This window comes from Balaenoptera musculus, chromosome 5 (genome assembly GCF_009873245.2).
Source record: "Balaenoptera musculus isolate JJ_BM4_2016_0621 chromosome 5, mBalMus1.pri.v3, whole genome shotgun sequence".
In the NCBI taxonomy this organism is placed as follows: Eukaryota; Metazoa; Chordata; class Mammalia; order Artiodactyla; family Balaenopteridae; genus Balaenoptera; species Balaenoptera musculus.
Window position 1 is genome coordinate 54366633 of NC_045789.1, and position 22371 is coordinate 54389003.

Below are 22371 nucleotides of genomic sequence, written 5' to 3' on the forward strand. Positions count from 1 at the left end.
TGTCATACAGAATGAAGTAAGTCAGAAAGAGAAAAACAAATACCATATGCTAACACACATATATTGAATCTAAAAAAAAATGATTTTGATGAATGTAGAGGCAGGACAGGAATATTGACGCAGACGTAGAGAATGGACTTGAGGACACGGGGAGGGAGAAGGGTAAGCTGGGACGAAGTGAGAGGGTAACATTAACATATATACACTACGAAATGTAAAATAGATAGCTAGTGGGAAGCAGCTGCATAGCACAGCGAAATCAGCTCAGTGCTTTGTGACCACCTTGATGGGTGGGATAGGGAGGGTGGGAGGGAGGCGCAAGAGGGAGGGGATATGGGGATATATGTATACATATAGCTAATTCACCTTGTTATACAGTAGGTACTAACACAACATTGTAAAGCAGTTATACTCCAATAAAGATGGTTAAAAAAAAAAGAAATGTATTAAAATCCTTTGTTTTAACTAGCCAGGATATCTTTCTGATAACTGAATTTATTTTGCAGATAATGCAAGATTAAGTTTAGCATCCTCTGTAAAATATCCATGTAAGGTAATCTAACCAAGTATCATATAAGTCAGAACTGAGTTCAAAGAGAGGAAACAGTGCTGAGGAATGCTTCTCAATATATGTGGTTAAATTTAAACAATGTATATTTGTTTTCTGTTGCTGTGTACCAGATTACTACAAATTTAGTTGTTTAGACAACACACATTATTATCCCTTGGTTTCCGTGGGTCAGGAGCTCAGGCACAAATTAGCTGGGTCCTCTGTTCAAGGGTTTCACAGGCTGCAGTTGAAAGTTTCACCCTGGGCCATGGTCTTACCGGAGGCTCTAGGTCCTGTTAACCACCACAAGCTCATGTAGTTATTAGCAGAATTCAGTTCCTTGGAATTGTAGGACTGAGGTACATGTTTTCTTGGTGGCTGTGAGCCATGGGCCACTACTCTTGACTTCTAGGGGTCACCTGCAGTTCCTTGTCGCATGACCCTTTTCGTAGACCCTTAACAGTATGGCAGCTTGCTTCTCCAAAGTGAGCAAGGAAGAATTTTTCTCTCCTTCTGCTAGATAGTGTCTTATATGTATAATCATGATGTAATCACAGAAGTGACTTCCCATTGCTTTTGCCATATTCTGTTGAGTGTGTCATAGGTTCCACATGTATCCTAGGGAAGGGGATTATATAAAGGTGTGTCTCATTGCTCACACCTTAGGATGTGTCTACTACTTAGTGCTAATATGATTGGGGATTTATAAGTACTAAGTAAGGATTTTTGCAATGATAGCTTGAAATCCACACTATCTTAACAAAACTTGGTGTGGTGGGGAGGAGAGTAGGAGTGGAAGAGGGGTAATAAAAGTAGTCTAAAAGTTTCATTTTACTAAATGAGAAAAAGGAGAAGATAACATCTTGGTAGGGGATATAGTTTTTAATATAATGATGGAGAAATGAGTATGACTGTTGAGTGTCAGGAATGGGAAGGTAACCAATATTAGAGTGAAAAAGCACAGTAAACTTTGAAATGACCAAGGTTTGGGGTGTGGGGGAAGAAATGGTATTCTGACTAAACCAGTGAGAATGAGAGAAAAAAAGAATCACTGATGTAAAATAACCTGTAAATATAAAGTAAAATAGAAGAAATAAATAGATGTATATTACTTGTTATACTAAATAAGTGTGAATGGATTGAATTCCTCTAGTAAGATAGAGACTATCAGATTTGGGTAAACAATACAAACTTACCTATGTGTTTATAAGAAACACTTAAAACAGGTTTTAAAATAGAAGATTATCAAAGAATTAAGTAGGCTAATATAAACAGAAAGAAAATAGTAGTGTATTTTTAATATTAGGTGAATTGAAATTTAAGGTTAAAAGTGCGAACAGGATGAAGGACTTGTAATAATAAAATTAGCACTTTATGAAGAAGATAGAAAAATCATAAACTATTATGTACCAAACAACCTAGCAACTAAAATGTATAAAGGAAAAAAACTAAGAAAAAGCAAGGAGATTTTAATTTTAACAATAGAGTTAGACTGGGAGATTTTGTTAAACCACTTTCAGAATTGGACAACTCCAGCAAACCAGAAGTAAGTAAGAACATAGGAAGTTGATTATGTAGCCAACAAACTTAGTATATAGAACTTTGCATTGTTCAGATAAAATGGGTAGATATGTGTGTATACACACAAACACATGTATACATAACCACCCCTGATTTATAAATTTACTATTGTGGAGCATTTAGGTGGTTTTCAATTTGCTTTTTGCTTTTTCTTGTCTGTTTCTATTATGAACAGTACTGCCATGAATGTTCTTAACACCTATATCTTTGCCCATTTTTGTGAATATTTTGCAAACTCATTTTCTAAAAATGAAATTTCTACGTCAAAGAGTATTACAATTATAGGTATTGTCAAATTGTCATCAATCAGTTTACATTTCCACCTACAATATATGAGAATTCCAGTATACCTTTAACATCATTAACCATGAATGTTACCATGTTTTTAAATCTTTTCCAATCTAGTAGCTTGGCATTTCTTTAATAGCACAAATATGTCTTAAAATTTGTTTTTCTAGTGTTTTGTCTAGAAACATTTGTGTTCTAGAAAGTAATATCAATCTTTTCACTGCAGAGTATCATCCAACTAAACATATATGTGCATTTTTTGTCTGATGTCTTTTTACAGTATTGCCCTCCAACACACCAAATGTTCGCAGGACCGTGAGAACACGATCAAAACCTTTGGAATACTGGCGAGGGGAGCGAATAGATTATCAAGGAAGGCCATCTGGTAAAATTTATGCTTTAGTGTCTCAAAATAATAATAATGATAATTGCTACAATTTATTTAGGTACATTACGTGCCAAGTACTGTCTTATGTATTTACATACATTACTTTATTTAATCATCATCCTCCAAAAATGTGACAAGAATAGATTCAAGTCCAGATTTCTCTGATTACTATAGAGATGCTGATTTGTTTTCTTTTTGGTAGCAATTTGAGGTGAGCATGTGGCTTGATAGAGTGTTATTATTTTTATACTACCTAGCAAGGTTTTTAATTGCATAAAATGAAGCATTAGATCAGAACATGAGAAAATTATAACTGTCAAAGATTAAGTATTCCCCATTATTATTCTCATTCCATTTTCTTATATTTTTCTACAAAAATTGTAGAGGGTGGGAAAGAAAGTATAGTGAGTGTTATCTTAAAGTTATTTCCTTTCTTTTGATGTATATTTCTGAGCCAAAGGACTAAACTGATGTGGATTACTATAAATAGTTCATTGCTGATCTTTGTGGTCTTTGTTTTTTACACTTCCACTGATGACTTGATTTCAAGCAACAGAGATCATTCAGTCGTGTTTCATCAGTGCTTCTAGATTTAGGACAGTTAGAGACATAAGTGAAATTGGTTGCTATTTGTGTTGTTTGAATTTTTAACTGTAGAGTGTGGTAAAACTAACATTCTTTGGTACTTTGAAAGGAAATGTGCTGTATTAATTTAATGAGTTTTGTTTCAAGATTTTCACTTTGCCAGGTATGATAATTTACCTTTTTTTTTTTTTGGTTAAATTTCAGGAGGATTTGTGATTGGTGGAATACTGTCCCCAGACAAAGTATCATCTAAAAGGAAAGCAAAAGGAAACTTGGGAAGAGTCAATACAATAGTTAATAGGAAAAGGATCTGTCTTGATAATGATGAAAGAAGTATGAACTTATTCCTTATTTTAAATAACAGTGCTTTGAGAAGTAGCTCTTTGCAAATTTTGAAATATATCTCTAAAAGCTTCAGATATACTACTACTTCAGGGTGAATTATCTTTTTAACGTCCCCTTTTTTTTTCAGATTTTGAAAGTAAACTAATTTTATTCTTTTAAAAAAATCATTAATAGCAGCGTGTAAAACATTTCCACCTGAGTAAATTGCCCTGTCAAATGAAGCTTATCTTTTCCATGCTCGAATTATGGTTAAAATAAACATTTTAAAGAATTCTTTTTAAAGGGTATTATGTACTTCAGTTCTCTTAGAGAATATGCAAAACACCATTTAACTTCTTGATGATGCAAGAGTTCAAAAGTTGTCAGAAAATAAGAAGTTTAGGATGTTTGCCTCTGTGGTAAATCATTGTGATTTTTGAATTTTTGTTTATCAAAGTGGTCATTGATAAACAGGAAAAAAGATATGCCTCTGGCAGTTTTCCTTTACAACTTGTCCATAGCTCTATTTCATACTAGATTTTTTTTAATGGAAAAGAATTTTAACTAAGTAGTTAGTATTTCAGTGGTATTTCTTTTACAGAGAATAAATTCATGGTAAATCTGAATACACCTCTGGGAGATCCTTTGCAGCCAACGAGGGTAAAGGACCCAGAAACACGAGAGATTATTCTTATGGGTAAGATCAGGGTTGATATTGAGAATACTTAATTTAACAACTAGTAAGGACAAACTGTTTGTTTGAAGTCTGGCTTGTCTGCTTTCCCTTTCTCTCCCCAGATCTTTCAGAGCCAAAGTCTAGTAGAGAGTCTAATTCAAATAAGCAGCCTGTATGAGGACTACACTAGGGGAATTGATGGCAGATAACCTCCAGGGTACATACAGTACCATGCATTTGTCCTCTGTGATACAAGTGCTACCATCAGGAGTGTTGCCTCCACCAATAGGGTCCAGGCCTTCTTTGACCAGGAGGACACAAGCAGACAGGGGCTGTTCATGGGGAACTGTAGCAAGTTACCTGGCAGACTCCCGGATACAATCTTACTGTGAGACCAGATGGGGATTGTGGCAGGATTTAGACAGCCTTTGGTGCTGTGAGATGCCAATATTGGTATCTGGGGCATAAAACCTTTCTGGAGATGACTAGCAAGGGCATCAGTCAGCCAAACAAATGCTACGCTGAACCTTAAGGCTGGTACAGGGTCCTAGAAGCCTCCTCCTGTACTTAATAGGCATTAAACATTTAGTGTCTAGGACAACATGGGAGGTCCCAAGGGATGGGCTATAGAGTGGTGGGGTTAAGTAGGGGACACTCAGCTATTTACCAACCAGGGAGTATATACATACAGGAAATATTTAAATGTTTTAACAACTGTTATGACTGTACCAGTGAGTACTTGGGACTATTTATCCCAAGTGAGAGGACAGATATCTCAAACCAGAGAGGCAGTATTTACACTTAAAATTTTGACTGTGGCATAGGTTCCATTTGATATCTTAAGTAGCAGAGTTATTTCTATATTCCAGATTGTTTATTTGGCAACAGAGGTAGAAGCACAGAGAATTTTGTTTAGTGAAGTGTCTTAACTAAAAACATTGCTATACTGTATCAGGTTAAAAAAGTTGTGAGTGTTGTCACGAATTCATCACTTTTTGTTTCTTGAGCCTATGTATTTTCTATATCCTGTAGTCTGTGGGAGTACAGTCAGAAGCTGATGATAGAAAAATGTATTAATTATAGGTCTGGAAAAGATTGTAAGTAAAAGGGAAATTAAAAAGTGATATAGTAATTTGTGAGCTACAGTTAGAACTCCGGTTACTTAGAGGCTTTACCTGATAAATAAATAAAAATCTTGTTATTTAATAATCAGTCAAGCAAGCACAAAGGAATTTATTGACATGATGATGATACATTTGTATTGTGGCTATGTTAAACTTTTTAAAGATAGGAATCCTTTCTTGTCTCTTAGCTGATTTTGTTTTCTGTCTGAGCTATTATGGGAAAAATAGTAATACTACCATTGTTATTATTAATAGCCAAAACTTACCTAATGCTTACTTTGTGCCAGTGTTTTAAATACTTTACACACTTTAAGTCATTTGATATTCACAACTCTAACATAGTTGAAGTATTATTATCCCATTTTATAGAAAAGAAAATGTAGGCACAAATAGAGAGGATAAGCAACTTGGCTATGGTCACACAGCTTGTAAGACAGAGATAGGATCTGACCTGTGGCATTCTAGCTCCAGAGTCAGTGATATTAATCACATCTATCTTTCTGAGGCAGGTTTATGTCTATATATGTGTGTATATGCTGTATCAGAGAAATGTCATTGCTATTACTTTGTACTTATATTAATTTTTTTCCCTTAGATCTTGTAAGGCCACGAGATACATACCAATTTTGTGTTGAACATGGTGAGTTGAAAGTATATAAAACATTGGATACACCATTTTTTTCTACTGGAAAATTGATATTAGGACCACATCAAGAAAAGGGAAAGCAGCATGTAGGCCTAGACACATTGGTGAGTGTATTTTTCCATATATTTATGTTTTGCTCTTGACACAACTCTGATTTGTTGGACTTGATGAAGCATTAAAAATGCTATTTCCTCAGAAATGATATATGATTACTATAGTGCACAGATAATTTTTTAGTTGTTTTCATCTGTTTAAAGTCAGTCAACCAATGGCTGTATAAAAGTACTTGTTCTGTGCATAGCAGTGTAGCCTTGAGATTCAGAAGTTTAGGGAACGGTCTTTACTTAAAAGAATCCTTGAAATTAGGTTTGCAAACAAATCATTAGAATTTTAGAGCTGGAGGGGATTATTGAGATTAAGTGTAACAGCAGATTGAGGACTGGGAGCTAGTTGCTTCAATAAGTATTAAAGAATATATTACTGTATATAGCAGTATTATTGGCTGAAGTTATAATGAGACTCAAGGTGAGTCTCTCTTCTCTGAGTCTGTCTCTCTGTCTCTTTCTCATTGGAGACACACGCCCCTATAACATTGTATTTATATCAGATAATTTTTGCATTTTGAATTTGAAAATGAAAGATTTTGAAAATCACCAGATTTTAAAAATATTTAATATTTTACCAGCATTTAAAAAATGTTACATCTGAGGTACATCTTTCAGTAAGTAACATTTCAGGAACCTATGAAATCATGGTTCAAAACAGTTCTTTTTACTGATAAAATGAAAGTAAGCCCAAAAAGGAGAAACAGAAAGAGCATCAGGACCCTTCAGTTTATATTAACTAAGAAGGGCAAATCAAGGCAGGGAAAGGAAAAGATACACATAAGAGTAAAAGAATAATTTATTGCTACTATACTGAATCCAGATCTAAGTATTTAAAAATATTCTTTAATCCAATCTTAAAATGTCATAGATCTCCAGGTGGTATTAAAAGAGTAACTATAACATATTAAACTAACTAAAGTAATAGATAATCCCTGTGTAATCATTAAGGAACAATTAATAATGAAAATAAGCATTATGAAATATCATCATTGAACTAACTGTAGTTACCCATTAAGCTATAATGCCTTTATTCCTTTAAAAAAGGAATATTGAATAGTAAATGTTTGGAAGTGTTTAACCTGTCTAACATTCAAAGGAATCCTAAATCCTAAAAGGAATTTTAGTAAGGAATACTAAAAATAAAGGATACTTTATAATTACTGAGTTAGTAGAAATTAATGGAAAACTGTTTGTAGACTTTCACCTATGAATGTCATTTCAGAATTTTTTCCTAGGAAAATAAAAGCTAGGGAAGCTGAACATATGTAGCTCTTTATTTTAACATAGACAGTAATTGCGAAAATTGGAAACCACTGAAATGTGTGCTGCAGGAAAAAAATGGTTATATTTATATTTTGACTTAGTAATAAGATAAACCATTATATATAATAATCAGTTATATAGCACTTACATGTTCCAGGTGCTATACTAAACATTTTTATATTAATTTAAGTATATTATTTTGCAGAAGAGCCATATAGGAACACCTTTAGGATAAACATTTAAGGAAACTGCAAGGTAGAAAATTCTTTTTATTTTTTTCTGAGTAGAAATTAAAAATGAAAATGACAGAACCTTGAAGGAACTATAGAAAATAACATGTCAGTAGGTGATTATAGTTTATTTTTGTTTCTTCTAAATATTGCCTTTAACTTTTTATAATGAAAACTAGACTTAAAGGTTTTTTTAATAACAAGGGGAGTATTTTTACATTTTTAAAAAATGAAGTACACTTTTAAATATATGCTTTTGAGAAACAAAAGGACAAGATGGAGAACCAGCATAAGCCATTAACTCTTTCTTTCAAACTCAGGTCTAGATAATGAGTAAGAGAGAACGTAGCAGTGGTAGATTTGTTAAATTCAAACCACAGAAGAATGAACAAATTAACTATGGGAGTTTGTTGTGGAGCTCTCCTAGAAAACAAAAGGTTATTAAGAAATGGGAAATATTGGGACTTCCCAGGTTATCCATTGGTTAAGAATCTGCATTCCAATGCAGCAGATGCAGGTTCAATCCCTGGTTGGGGAACTAAGATCCCACGTGCCGCGGGGCAACTAAGCCCATGCGCCACAGCTAGAGAGAAGCCTGCGCATTGCACCGAAGAGCCTGCGCACTGCAGTGAAGGATCCCACATGCTGCAACTAAGACCCGATGCAGCCAAATAAATAAATAAATAAATAAATGTTTTTTAAAAAAAAGAAATGGAAAATATTAAAGTTAAGTGATGTGGAAGACCAGTCAAAAACCAGAAGAGAGAAAAAACCCAAATAGATCACAAGGTAGAAATATATGAAAAACTAGACAATAATTGTTCCAGAGGTAAAAAATCAAAAAAGTAATAGCAACACACTTAAAGGAACCAGAGTTCCTTAGAGAAATGTCTGATTCCAGGCCTGGGACTGAGCTTGGAATATTTATCATACCTGATAGCAGACTATCAAAGACCATTAGGATTGGGTCATAAGGTCTCAGGATCCAACTTGAAGATGCTCTCTCTGCACAAAGATGTGAAAACTTGAGTATCAGTAAGAATGACTTCATTGGATTGATACACATCAATTATGTCTAAATCCATGAATTTGTAAGGCTACTACAAAAAGAAAAACTTAATTCATCACTGTTGGAGAATTCTAGGAAGCCAACTCACTTTGACAAATATGGTAAGTAAAGGAAAATAATTAAATATTTATTCTGCTGTTCTCATATAAACTGTACTACTAGGTAATCAAATAATAGATGAGGGGAAGTTTATCCTTTTTAGAAATAGTCCAATTAATAAATGAAGAATGAATGTTAGAATGGACTATTACCATTTTACAACACCCAATAAACTATTGGTTCTAGCATCACTGTCTACTAACATCTAAAAAGAACACAACCAGACATTATGTGCCTCCTGATGGAAGAATACAACACTGTCTATGAAGTAGTCTTGCCTTCCCCACCTTCTTTAAAAAAAAACAAAACAAAACCCACACACAACACCACCTGAAGTTAAGTCCTTAGATCTAACCACCAATTTACAGGAAATAAAGAATAGCAGACTTTTCAGATGACAACCTGGTGTTGTAATAAGCAAAATCCAGCTGTGTAAAGATTTTTAAAACAAATTTTGCTGCTTGATTTCTTTAATAAGTAAGGTGCAAGGAATAAAAACGACAACCACGTGGAATGTATAGAGATCAGGGTCCTCAACCATGGCACTATTGACATTTTGGACTCAATAATTCTTTGTTGTAGGGAGGCTGTCCTGTGCATTGAAAGAGGTTTAGAAACAACCCTGGCCTCTACGCACTAGATTCCAGTAGTACCCCTCTAGTTGTGAGAATTAAAAATGTTCCCAGACATTGCCAATTGTCCCCTGAGGGACAAAATCACCCCCAAATTGATAACCACTCAATAGATTGAGTGCTTTAAAAAATAGATCAAGCACTGACCATATGTGACTCTTATTTGGATCCCAATTCAAACAAACCCTTAAAAATAAGACATTGAAGAGACAACTGGAAATTTGAATATTGACTAGGTGTTTAACACTAAATATTCATTTATTTTTATGTGTGACAACAGTGTTGTCATGTTTTAAAAAAGGACTTTGGTCTTTCAGTACACATTGAAATATTTACAGATGGTTTATGATGCTGGGCATTTATTTCAAAATACTATGGAATGGGGGAATCAGACTTTGAAAAGAGCAGGGTATCAGGGTTCAATATTTATTTGTGGGAGTTCGTCATTCTATTTTTGTGTATTTCAAAAGCATTCTTAGTAAAATGTTTGCAGAAATGGGGAGAGGTGTGCGTAGAGAGCCAAACTGAATAGATAAGGAAAAAACATCTAGAAATACATGCTTGACTTTCTGGGTAGTGTGTGTGTTCCTTTTTTTAGGCAAATTTTTTTGGATGTAATAAATATATTTATTTTATTAAATTATAAAAATACCTCTAGAACCACTTTAAGAACTTTTTTTCCATTGAGAGAGTATATTGTAGTGGCTAAGAACATGGATTCTGGAATCAAAGTACCTGAGTTCAAATTCCAGCTCTTCCATTTACATTGTGACCTTGGAAAGTTACACTTCTCTGTGCCTCATTTTCTTCATCTGTGAAAAGCTATTAAAATAGTACTGTCTCATTGGTAGATGCATACCTTAAATGAGTAAAAATGAAGTGCTTAGAACAGTGGCTGGCATGGGGTAAGTGCTGGATAAGTGCTAGCTGCTCTCGTTTTTCTGGTATTTTAGGCTCATTTTACAAAAGTGGTAAGAGAAAAAGGAGGAGGAGGCATAATTCTCTGAGGCAAAATATTCTTGATGACTGAATCTCAGAATTTGAATCTCAAAGTTTGAAGGCCCTACATTTTGTATTTAGTTGTCAAAAAAACAGGTCATTGCCAGGTGCTATCTATATATAAAATGTAAAATTTGCTGTGTTTGAATATGGAAGCCTCTATGACTGAGCACTATATTTATCCTCTTTTACTTTCTTAATGTTGATGCTTGTTTAAATGTCCTTTTTTTTTTTGCTTTTTGTTCTCTCTGATTCATCAGTCAGATTAAGTTACATATACCAAGCATGTAACCTTTAAAGAGGTGTACATAAAACCTAGCTATTTTTCTAGTATAGCTAAGTGATATTCTTTACAATGGTTCTGAATTTTCATAAACTGGTAAATAATAAGGAAGAACAAAAGAAATTTTTTCCTGTACTAGTTTTCTATTACTGCTTTAACAAATTACCACAAATTTAAACAACTCTCATTTATTATCTCACAGTTACGTAGGTTAGAAATCAGGTGGGCTTGGCTGAGTACTCTGTTTAGAGTATCACTAGGCTGGAATCTAGGTGAGAGATCTGTATTCCTCTCTGAAGGCTTTTAGAATGAATCTGTTTCAAATTCATTCAGGTTGTTGGCAGAATTCAGTTTCACACGGTTGTAGGGCTGAGGTTCCTGTTTCCTCACTGGCTGTTGGCTGGGGTGTCTAGAAATAGTCTACACTCCTTGACTTATGGCTCTCTTATCTTCAGTGCCAGCAACAGTGAAAGCCCTTTTCATGCTTCAAATTTCTCTGACTTCTCCTCTGCTTCATCTCTCGTCTGCTTCCAGTAGGAAAATTGTCCACTTTCAAGTAAGGTTTATGTAATTAGATTGGGCCCATTTAGGTAATCCAGGATAATCTCACCATCTCGAGGTCTCCTTTGCCATGTGATGTAACAAATTCTGGAGATTAAAGCATGGATATCTTTGGAGGGCCGTTATTCTGCCTACCACATTTACTTCAAGTTTCTTTGGAGTGTAGTTGTTGTGGTGTTACAATTTGAAATGAGATTTTAATTTTTAATTTTACAGATTTTTTATGTTGACTTTGGTGACCTTTTATGTACCTTACACGAAACACCTTATGTAATAACAACTGGGGATTCATTCTATGTTCCTTCAGGTAAGAATAATTAAAAACCTTTTCTTTCACATAGTTGAATACTTATATAGTTGCTCATGAGCACCATGAAAATGGAAGCCACAGTGGTCAAAATGAAGCATGATGTGACTGATGCCAAAGAAGTTTGGTGCATATTTTCTTTGAATTTTTTTTATTAGATAAGTATATCAGTGTTTTGGTACATGAAAATTGAATGAGTTGCTAATTGCTGAATATAAAAATAGAAGATACGTTGTATCCAGAGTAGAAAGAAAATTATTCCCCTATGTTATCTCAAAGACATTATGTAGTCAAACAATTTTTAGTTGGTTATTTTAAACATACAGAATAGTGTGCTTCATCAGCTATTAGAGCACAAGTCTTTGGAGATAGGAATTTTAATTTGTTCATTTGTTCATTCATTTATTCATTCAACAGATGTGATTGAGAGTCTACCAAGCATTGCTCTAAGAGTGTGGGATACATAAAACAATCCCTGCCCTCATGGAGCTTACATTCTAATGGAAGGAGACAATAATAATAGCTGTATTTATATAGTCCTTTGTATATGCCAACACTGTTGTGAACACAAACAAATGAATATAACAAAACAGAATCAGACTCATAGATACAGAGAACAAACTAGTGGTTACCAGTGGGGAGAGGGGTAGAGGGAAGGGGCAAGATAGGGGAAGAGGAATAGAGGTACAAACTACAAGGTATAAAATAAGTAAGATACAAGGATGTAATGTATAGCACAGGGAATACAGAAAATATTTTATAATAACTTTAAATGGAGTATCATCTATAAAAATAATTGAATCACTGTTGTATACCTGAAACTAATATAACATTGTAAATCACCTATACTTCAATTAAAAAAACCAAAAAAAAAACCATCCCAAAACATGATTGGGTTCAGAGGGAGATTTTTTTTCCTATCTGCACCCTTGTCTAATTTGTTTTTGCATTCATTATCAAAATGATGTGAAATTTACATTGTTTTAAGTTTTATCTGGATCACAGGTGGTCCTTGGATTTTTCAGTTCATGGAATTAAATAAGTTATTTGACATTAGATGATTTTTTTTTTAATTTGATACTATATATTGTAATAGGTCTTAGTGATGACTAAACATTTAATCAAAAGGAAATGATTCCTATGGAAATAATTTTTAATTTTCTTATCACTTTATTTCTAGGTAATTATTACAACATCAAAAATCTCCTGAATGAGGAAAGTGTTCTTCTTTTTACACAGATAAAAAGTTGAAAGATGAAGCAAAGTTTAAATATGTGTGTATATATATATTTACATACATACATATAAAACACATTGTGTAGTTGAGGTGTTGTAATTATTTGTAATGTTTTAAAATATTCAGGGTTGTGTACTTGTTTCAATAAACATTTCAAACTTCCATATGTATCTTCTAATTTTTCCACGAATATACACGTAGCCTGTAGTGATACCCATATTCATAGTATTTTAATAACATGAAAGGAATACCAAAATCACTGCTCCCAGGGATATACAGGCATACCTTGGAGAGGTTGTGGGTTTGATTCCAGACCACCACAATAAAGTGAATATTGCAATAAAGTAAGTCAAGAATTTTTTGATTTCCCAGTGTGTATAAAAGTTATGTTTACACTGTACTGTCATCTGTTAGGTGTGCAGTAGCTTTATGTCTAAAAATTAATGCATATAGCTTCATTTAAGAAATACTTTATTGCTAAAAAATGCTAACCATCATTGTACCTTCAGTGAGTTATAATCTTTTTGCTGGTGGAGGGTCTTGCCTTGAGGTTGATGGCTGCTGACTCATCAGAGTGGAGGTTGCTGAAGGTTGGGGTGGCTATGGCAATTTAAAAAAATAAGACAATAGCTTTTTTCTGGTTATTGCGGTATGAGGCACCATGAGCAGCAAAGTCTCCCGCAACACCCTGTACAAGGCAGTGCGGAAAGTCCTGCACGGGAACCAGTGCAAGCGCCGGAAAGTTTTGGAGATGGTGGAGCTAAAGATCAGCCTGAAGAACTATGACCTCAGAAAGACAAACCCTTCTCAGCACCGTCAGGCTTAAGTCCACTCTCTGTCCCAAGTTCTCCATATGTGTTTTGGGGGACCAGCAGCATTGTGATGAGGCCAAGGCTGTGGATAATCTCCCACATGGGCATTGAGGTGTTGAAGAAACTCAACAAGAATAAGAAACTTGTCAAGAAGATGGCCAAGAAGTATGATGCCTTTTTGGCTCCAGGGTCTGTGATCAAGCAGATCCCATGAATCCTGGGCCCAGGCCTGAATAGTGCTGGCAAGTTCCCTTCCTTGCTGACCCACAATGAGAACATGGTGACCAAAGTTGATGAGGTGAAGTCCATGATCAAGTTCCAGATGAAGGAGGTGCTGTATCTGACAGAGGCTGTTGCCCACGTGAAGATGACAGATGATGAGCTGGTGTACAACATCCACTTAGCTGTTAACTTCCTGGTGTCATTGCTCAAGAAAAATTGGCAGAACATACAGGCTTTGTACATTAAAAGCACCATGGGCAAGCCCCAGCACCTATACTAAGGCACAGCTTAATAAACCATAAACCATACTGCCACTGTTAAAAAAAAAAAAAAAAAAGACAACAATGATCAATTGCTGCATCTATTGACTTCCTTTCACAAATGATTTCTCTGTAGCATGCAATGCTGTTTGATAGCATTTTAAGTACAGTAGAACTTCTTTCAAAATTGGAGTCAGCCCTCTCAAACCCTGCTGCTGCTTTATCAACTATAAAATTCTAAATCCTTTGTCATCGTTTTAACAGTCTTGTCATTTCTACAGTCTTTCCAACATCTTCACCAGGTATAAATTCCATTTCAAGAAACAGCTTTCTTTGTTCATCCTTAAGAAGCAACTCCTGATCTGTTAAAGTTTTATTAGGGTATTGTAGCAATTGTCACATCTTCAGACTCCACTTCTGATTCTAGTTCTCTTATTATTTCCACCACATCTTAAGTTCCTTCCTCCACTGTAGTCTTGAACCACTCAAAGTCATCCAAGGGTTGTAATCAACTTCTTCCAGACTCCTGTGTTCATGTCAATATTTTGACTGCTTCCCACAAATCATGAATGTTCTTAATGGCATCTAGAATGTTGAATCCTTTCCAGAAGGTTTTTGAATTACTTTCCTCAGATCCATCAGAGGAATCACTATCTATGGCAGCTATAGCCTCTTGAACTATATTTATTAACTAATAGACTTGAAAGTCAAAATTACTCCTTGATCCATGGGCTTCAGAATGGATGTTGTGTTAGGAGGCATGAAAACAACATTAATCTCATTGTGCATGTCCAGTAGAGCTCTTGGGTGACCAGGTGCGTTGTCAGTGAGCTGTGATATTTTGAAAGGAATCATTTTTTTTCTGAGCAGTAGTTCTCAACAGTGGGCTTATAATACTCAGAAAACCATGTTGTAAACAGATGTGCTGTCATCCAGGCTTTGTTGTTCCATTTATATATAGAGTACAAGCAGAGTAAATTTAGCGTAATTCTTAAGGGCCCTAGGATTTTTGGAATGGTAAATGAGCATTGGCTTCAACTTAAAGTCACCAGCTGTCTTTCCCCCTAAAGAGAGTCAGCCTGTCCTCTGAAACTAAAGCTCGACATTGACTTCTCCTCTCTAGCTATGAGTCTTAGATGGCATTTTTCCCAATATAAACCTCTTTTGTCTACACTGAAAATCTGTTGGCTTAGTGTAGCCACCTTCATGAATTATCTTAACTAGATCTTCTGGATAACTTGCTGCAGCTTCTACATCAGTACTTGCTTCACCTTGCACTTTTATGTTATGGAAGCAGTTTCTTTCCTTAAACTTCATGAATCAACCTCTGCTGCCTTCAGACTTCTGCAGCTTCCTTACCTCTCTCAGCCTTCATAGAATTGAAGAGTGTTAGAGCCTTGCTCTGGTCTAGGCTTTGTCTTAAGAGGATGCTGTGGCTGGTTTGATCTTGCGTCCAGAACACTAAAACTTTTCCCATGTCAATAAGGCTCTTTCACTTTCTTATCATTCATATGTTCACTAGAGTAGCACTTTTAATTTCCTTCAAGAATTTTTGCTTCTCTTGGCTATTGTGAGTTATGCTGTAATGAACATAGGAGTGCAGATATCTCTTCTAGGTACTGATTTCATTTCCTTTGGATATATATGCAAGAGAGGGATTACTGAATTGTATGGTAGTTCTATTTTTAATTTTTTGAGGAACTTCCATACTGTTTTCCATAAAGGCTGTACCACTTTATATTTCTACCAACAGTGTAAAAGAGTTTCCATTTCTTCACATCTTCACTAGCACTTGTTATCTTTTACCCTTTTGATACTAGCCTTTCTAACAGATTTGAGGTGATAAGCCATTGTGGTTTTGATTTGCATTTCCCTGATGATTAGTGGTGATGAGCATCTTTTCATTTACCTGCTGGACCTTTGTATGTCTTTTTTGGAAAATGATCTCAGTTATATATGAAGTCTAAAAAAATCACATTCATAGAAGCAGAGAATAGAGCAGTGGTTACCAGGGGCGGGGAGGTGGAGGAAATGGGGAGATGGTTGCTCAGAGGGTAGAAAGTTGTAGTTATGTAGGATGAATAAGTTCTAGAGTCCTAATGTACAACATGATGACTATAATTAATACTCTATTGTATACTGGAAATATGCTAAGAGTAGATTTCAAGTGATCGCACCACATACAACACACACGGAAAACTGTGTGAGGAGATGGGTATGCTAATTAGCTTGACTGTAGTAATCATTTCACTAAGTATATCAAAACATGCTGTACACCAAGCATTCCAGTCTAACTCAGAAATGATGCATGCACAGGGTGGACTTGAGAGAGCATGGCACAAAGTGAAAGCCAAGGGGGACTTGAGAACTGGCTGCAATGTTGAATATATCCCCCATCTCACACAGAGAACAGTTAGCAGAGGGTAGAAGACTTATAGACTCAAAGTGTGTGATGTTAACTTCTGTCCAAATCATTAGCTGACTATTAAGCTGTTCAGAGACAGAGGCTACCCCTGGGGAGCCAGGATAAAAATTGAAATAAAGAATTTGAAAAAATGAGCAGAGACAGCCAGTAGCTCCACATCACAGGCCAATAGATTCCACAGTTTGAGTACGGGCAAGATGATAAAATAAAAAACACTCCTTAGATGTAAAACACAGTCTAGAGTTGCTATAATAAATTACCTAAAATATCCAGTTTTCAGCCAAAAATTATTAGACATGCAAAGAAATAGAAAAGTGTGAAATGTACTAAGGGAAAAAATCAGCAGCTAATGGAAACTGAGTCTGTGTGGGCCTAGATGTTAGATTCGCAAATACTTCAATCAGGAATTAATAGACAAGCTCAAAGAATTAAAGGTAAAAATGAGTCAACAGGGCTTTCCTGGTGGCGCAGTGGTTAAGAATCTGCCTGCCAATGCAGGGGACACGGGTTCGAGCCCTGGTCTGGGAAGATCCCACATGCCGCGGAGCAACTGAGCCCGTGAGCCACAACTACTGAGCCTGCGCGTCTGGAGGCCTGTGCTCCGCAACGGGAGAGGCCGCAACAGTGAGAGGCCCGCGCACCACGATGAAGAGTGGCCCCCACTTGCCGCAACTAGAGAAAGCCCTCACACAGAAACGAAGACCCAACACAGCCAAAAATAAATAAATAAATTTTTAAAAAAATGAGTCAACAGAAAAAAAAATGTAAATTATATATATAATCTACAGAGAAATACAGACTATAAAAAATAACCAAATTTGAATTCTAGAGTTAAAAAGCATGACTGAATTAAAAATAAAAATTATTAGATGGACTCAACAGCAAATTTGAGGTAGCAGAGATCATTTATTTGAAGATAAATCAATAGAAAGTATACAAAGAATTTTAAAAGATTGAAAAAATGAACAGAACCCTAAAGACCTGTGATACAATGACAAGCATTCCAACATGTATAAAGGGAGTTGGCGAAGGAGAGGAGAGAAAGAGAAGAGGAGACAAAATTTTTGAACAATAGCTCCAAACTTCCCAAAGTTGATTAAAAACATTAACATTTAGATGCAAATAGCTCACCCAATCACTAGTAGGGTAAGTAAAAAGAGCACCATAACTAGAAACAACATAGTCAAAATGATAAAAGACAACTCCTCAAAGGAGCCAGAGGAAATGACTCATCACATAGAAGGGAACAATAATACGTTTAACAATGGACTTCTTATCAGAAATGATGGAGGATAGAAGATAACGGAATGACACAGTCAAAGTGCTGGAACAAAAGAAACTAAACCCAGAATTGTATATCAAGTGGAACATTCATTCAGAAATGAAGTCAAAATGAAAATAGGTATAAAAAAAATTGAGAGAATTTGTTGCTAATAGACCTAACCTGTAAGAAATACTGAAGTTCTTAAGGCTGAAAAGAAACACACCTGATGATAAGTTAGATACACAGGGTGGAATGAAGAGTATCAAAGGTATTAAATATAAAAGATTGGTTATATGTTTTCTCTTAATTGAAAAGATAATTCAAGGCAATAATTGTAACACCAACTTGTTGGGATATATAACTACACAAATATATGCATATTATAATCTACACAGCAATGATAGCACAGATTAAAAGGGGAAAAGAAATGAAGCTACATAGATGCAAAGTTGCTATATTTTTACCAAAATGAAGTTGGCGGTGACCTGACAGAGACTAGGATAAATTTAACATGAATATAGAAATATCTACAGCAGCCATTAAAGTAATAACTCAAAAGATACAAATTCAGGAGTTGGTGTGCCATGCAGGCAACAGTGGCATGGGGCTGAGCCAGGTGTGGGCTGTCTTCTTCGACCTGGACAACATACTCATCGACATGACCAGGGTGAGTCGGAAGGGCATGTTGGAGGTGATAAAGCTCTTACAATCAAAATACCATTTCAAAGAAGAGGCTGAAGTCATCTGTGACAAAGTTCAAATTAAACTCAGCAAAGAATGTTTTCATCCTTCTAATACATGCATTACTGACCTCAGGAATTTACACTGGGAAGAAGCAATCCAGGAAACCAAAGGTGGTGCAGCCAATAGGAAACTGACTGAAGGATGTTATTTTCTGTGGAAATCTACATATTTACAGCATATGACACTAGCAGATGTCAAAGCCATGTTTACTGAACTTCAAAAGGAGGTCTGCCTACTTTTATTAACAAATGGAGAAAGACAGACCCAGAGGGAGATCGAGGCTTGTGCCTGTCTGTCCTATTTTGATGCTATTGTTGTAGATGGAGAGCAGAAAGAGGAGAAACCAGCACCTTCCATATTTTATTACTCCTGTGATCTCCTCGGAGTACAGCCTGGGGACTGTGTGATGGTTGGTGACACACTAGAAACCGATATTTAAGAAAGCCTCAATGCAGGGCTGAAGGCAACAGTCTGGAAAGATAAAAATGGAATGGAGCCATTGAAGTCATCCCCCATGCCACATTATATAGTTTCTTCTGTGCTAGAGTTGCCTGCTCTCTTACAAAGGGTAGACGACAAAGTCAGTATGTCAGCTTAAAGCACAGAAAGGGTTATGCTTATGAATTTCAGGGTCAAATTACAGGGTTTGAACTAAGGAAAGTTAAGGCATTCTGTATACTATGACCCAGTTCTAAGAATAATTATACTTGTGTAATGGCCAACCAACCATTGACTGGTATTTATGTCTGAAAATCCAGTGTACATTAATACAAGTTGATTTTAGTAGTGTAATCCAGAAAACTTGAAGTATATTTGTTAATCTGTGGCTTGAGACTTTTTTTAAAAAAATTGTTATTAATCTTTTAGCATCTTGGATCTATGAAGATACTAAGGAGGATAACTTATATATGGATGCACAAATGTAGATTTTATGTTTTGGCTTAAAAAGATATTTTTTAAAAATAGGTATTCTAAAATATGTATAATAGAGATTTATTAGAGCAGTTGGACCTGGTTAATATGAAATAAGTACCAAGTTACATGCAAATCAAAGCATATTTCATAGTGAAATTATTTTTGTATTTTCTGTTTTTAAAACATGTACCATATTTTTGCCTACTTTGAATGTATACTTATGAATTTAATTTTTCTGCATTACCTTTGGGGTAGTGTAATTTTCCTATGGTGTGTACATGACCAATAAATTCCTCCAGTAAAAATCAGCATATGGTGCTCCTTTTCCATTACATTTTCCCATCTTTCCAGAGTGAGCTTATAGGTTCCTGTTAGTCTTTACCTTTTATGGAAGTACTGTTACTGTCTTTTCCCAGGTACACAAGTGGTTTGAGGGACTAGTCTGTCTTGCTGTGGATGAGTACAAGCCACGTGGCACCAGAAGTCATTTTCCTTCTGTGGCCACATCAGAGGGGAATTGCCTTGGTGAGGCCTAATCATGCTGCACCCCATCTATTGCCTACTGACTGAATAGCTTCACCCATATGATGAAAACCAATAGAAAATTAGGTTTTGCTATGAACCATTTCCAGAGTGCCTTTTAATACTTGACTGGCTCTTTTTGGTGTTACCATCTGCCTTAAATCTCCTGTTTTTCAAATTTTGGGAACTATGTGATTGTTTCACAAATTTCTATATCCATTTCAGGGCTTGCTTTGAGCTTACTAATTAATGACTCCATAGTGAGGCATCTTGCAACTAGAAAAATTTCTCAAGAACATTAGCTAGAAAGTCTCATGATATCACGAACCAAACTTAGAGTACTATGGTTAAGTAAAGAAAAAAGAAATAATGTTTGGATTGTTTTTTGGTAGGGTTTTTTTTTTTTAACCTTTGTATGGGAAACTACTAATGTAAAATGTTAGATTGTTGGGATAGCTATGGTTCCTTCAAGTATCGTACCAAGAACAGGATTCTCTGCCATTGTGCATATGTCTGTTGTGCTTACTTCTCATTCTTAATTTTTTAAAATGTGATTGTGCCTTTGACTGTCCAGGGTGTTGTTGCTCTGAAGCTGAATGTGTGTGAACAGGGAATGTTTGTGTATAGCTCTACGAGGTGCAGTGCCCATGTGATCTCAATTATATTGTAGCTGTTTTTAAAATTGTTAAGTTGGAGAATCTTGCAGAAAAATAGTTGTGTGCATGATTTCTCTAGTGGACTGATGTGTGATGCTGAGGGCTTGTCCTTTCAGCTCTCCCGCAGGACAGGTCCAGGCATGGCATGTTCATTATGCTCCCTGAGAAGGTTCATTGCTCCAAGATAATAGGAGCAGATCTCAACACAAGAACACCTAGAATGTTAAGTGAGCAGTTCTTCAGCAAAAGTGATCTGGGAGGAATGAAAGAATTGAGTTTCCTTGTCTTCAGTTTGTATTCTAGACAGTGCAGTAATGCAATATTACATTCCATTTGCACCGTTTCTTAGTGAAGAACTTTATGGTTTTCTGCCTTCTGAGTGGGATGTCACAGAAGATATTAAGAAATCTTGGAATAGACCTATTCTTTTATTAATAACTTTTTTTAAGAATAATATTTCTTAAAATTAAAAAAATGATGTAACAGGAAAAAAAAATACAAATTCAGAATATTTAAAATGGTACACTAAAAAGATTGTCTAGCCCAAAATAAGGCAGGGAAGAATAAAGGAATAACAACAAAACCCCATGAGACATATAGAAAACAAAAAGGAAAATGGGAGATATGAATCCAGTCTTAACCAATATTTGCATTAAATGTGAATGGATTAAACACTCTAATCAAAAGGCAAAGATTGTTAGACTGGATTTTTAAAATTCAAGATCCAAGCATGTATAAGAGCCATTTTTAATTCAAAGACACAATAGGTTGAATGTAACATGACAGAAAAAGATTTACTGGTGTACCATGTTTTATTGTACTTCACTTTACTGTGCTTTGCGTGTTACATTTTTTTACAAATTGAAGTTTCGTGACAACCTTTTGTTGAGTAAGTCTATCAGCATTATTTTCCCAACAGGGTTGTTTTTAAACTAAGGTATGTACATTTTTAAAAACCATAATGCTGGGCTTCCCTGGTGGTGCAGTGGTTGAGAATCTGCCTGCCAATGCAGGGGACACGGGTTTGAGCCCTGGTCTGGGAAGATCCCACATGCCGCGGAGCGGCTAGGCCCGTGAGCCACAATTGCTGAGCCTGCGCGTCTGGAGCCTGTGCTCCGCAGCAAGAGAGGCCGCGATAGTGAGAGGCCCACGCACCACGATGAAGAGTGGCCCCCACTTGCTGCAACTAGAGGAAGCCCTCACACAGAAACGAAGACCCAATACAGCCATAAATAAAATAAATTAATTAATTAAAAAAAAAACCATAATGCTATTGCATACTTAATCTACTATAGTATGGTGAAAACAGGACTTTTATATGCACTGGGAAACCAAAAAAGTCACGTGACTTACATTCTCGCTTTATTGTAAATTTGCTTCATTGTGGTGGTCTGGAACTGAACCTACCATATCTCTGAGGTATGCCTGTACGAGAAAAACAGTAAATAAAAGACAGCTTAAGTGGCTATAGTAATATCAGAGAAATAGACATTAATATGAAAATATTACAAAGTGATATTTCATAATGATAAAAGGGTCAATACAGCAATAAAATATAACAACAATAAATGAATATGAACCTAACAATACAGTCTCAAAATA

General features: G+C 35.5%; 2 protein-coding genes and 1 pseudogene across 5 annotated transcripts in view; all 3 read left to right on the forward strand.

The window, feature by feature from the left end:
* Nucleotides 1–13111, forward strand: part of CENPC (centromere protein C) — a 92905-nt gene extending 79794 nt beyond the window's left edge. For 3 of the 4 annotated variants that reach the window (XM_036852709.1, XM_036852710.1, XM_036852712.1), the window contains 6 exons: nt 2700–2804; nt 3597–3725; nt 4318–4413; nt 6112–6266; nt 11622–11712; nt 12893–13111. In XM_036852709.1, the coding sequence (XP_036708604.1) occupies nt 2700–2804; nt 3597–3725; nt 4318–4413; nt 6112–6266; nt 11622–11712; nt 12893–12963 (647 nt within the window). In that variant the 3' untranslated portion in view covers nt 12964–13111. The remainder of the gene's footprint in view (nt 1–2699; nt 2805–3596; nt 3726–4317; nt 4414–6111; nt 6267–11621; nt 11713–12892) is intronic. The other variant, XM_036852711.1, reaches the window with a different exon arrangement.
* A 450-nt stretch (nt 13112–13561) lies between these two features.
* Nucleotides 13562–14263, forward strand: LOC118895699 (annotated as a pseudogene).
* Nucleotides 14264–17567: 3304 nt separating this feature from the next.
* On the forward strand, nt 17568–19785 carry LOC118895698 (N-acylneuraminate-9-phosphatase-like). The gene has a single exon (XM_036853150.1). The coding sequence runs from the start codon at nt 18444–18446 to the stop codon at nt 19113–19115; it is 672 nt and encodes a 223-aa protein (XP_036709045.1). The 5' UTR covers nt 17568–18443; the 3' UTR covers nt 19116–19785.
* The last annotated feature ends 2586 nt before the right edge of the window (nt 19786–22371 follow it).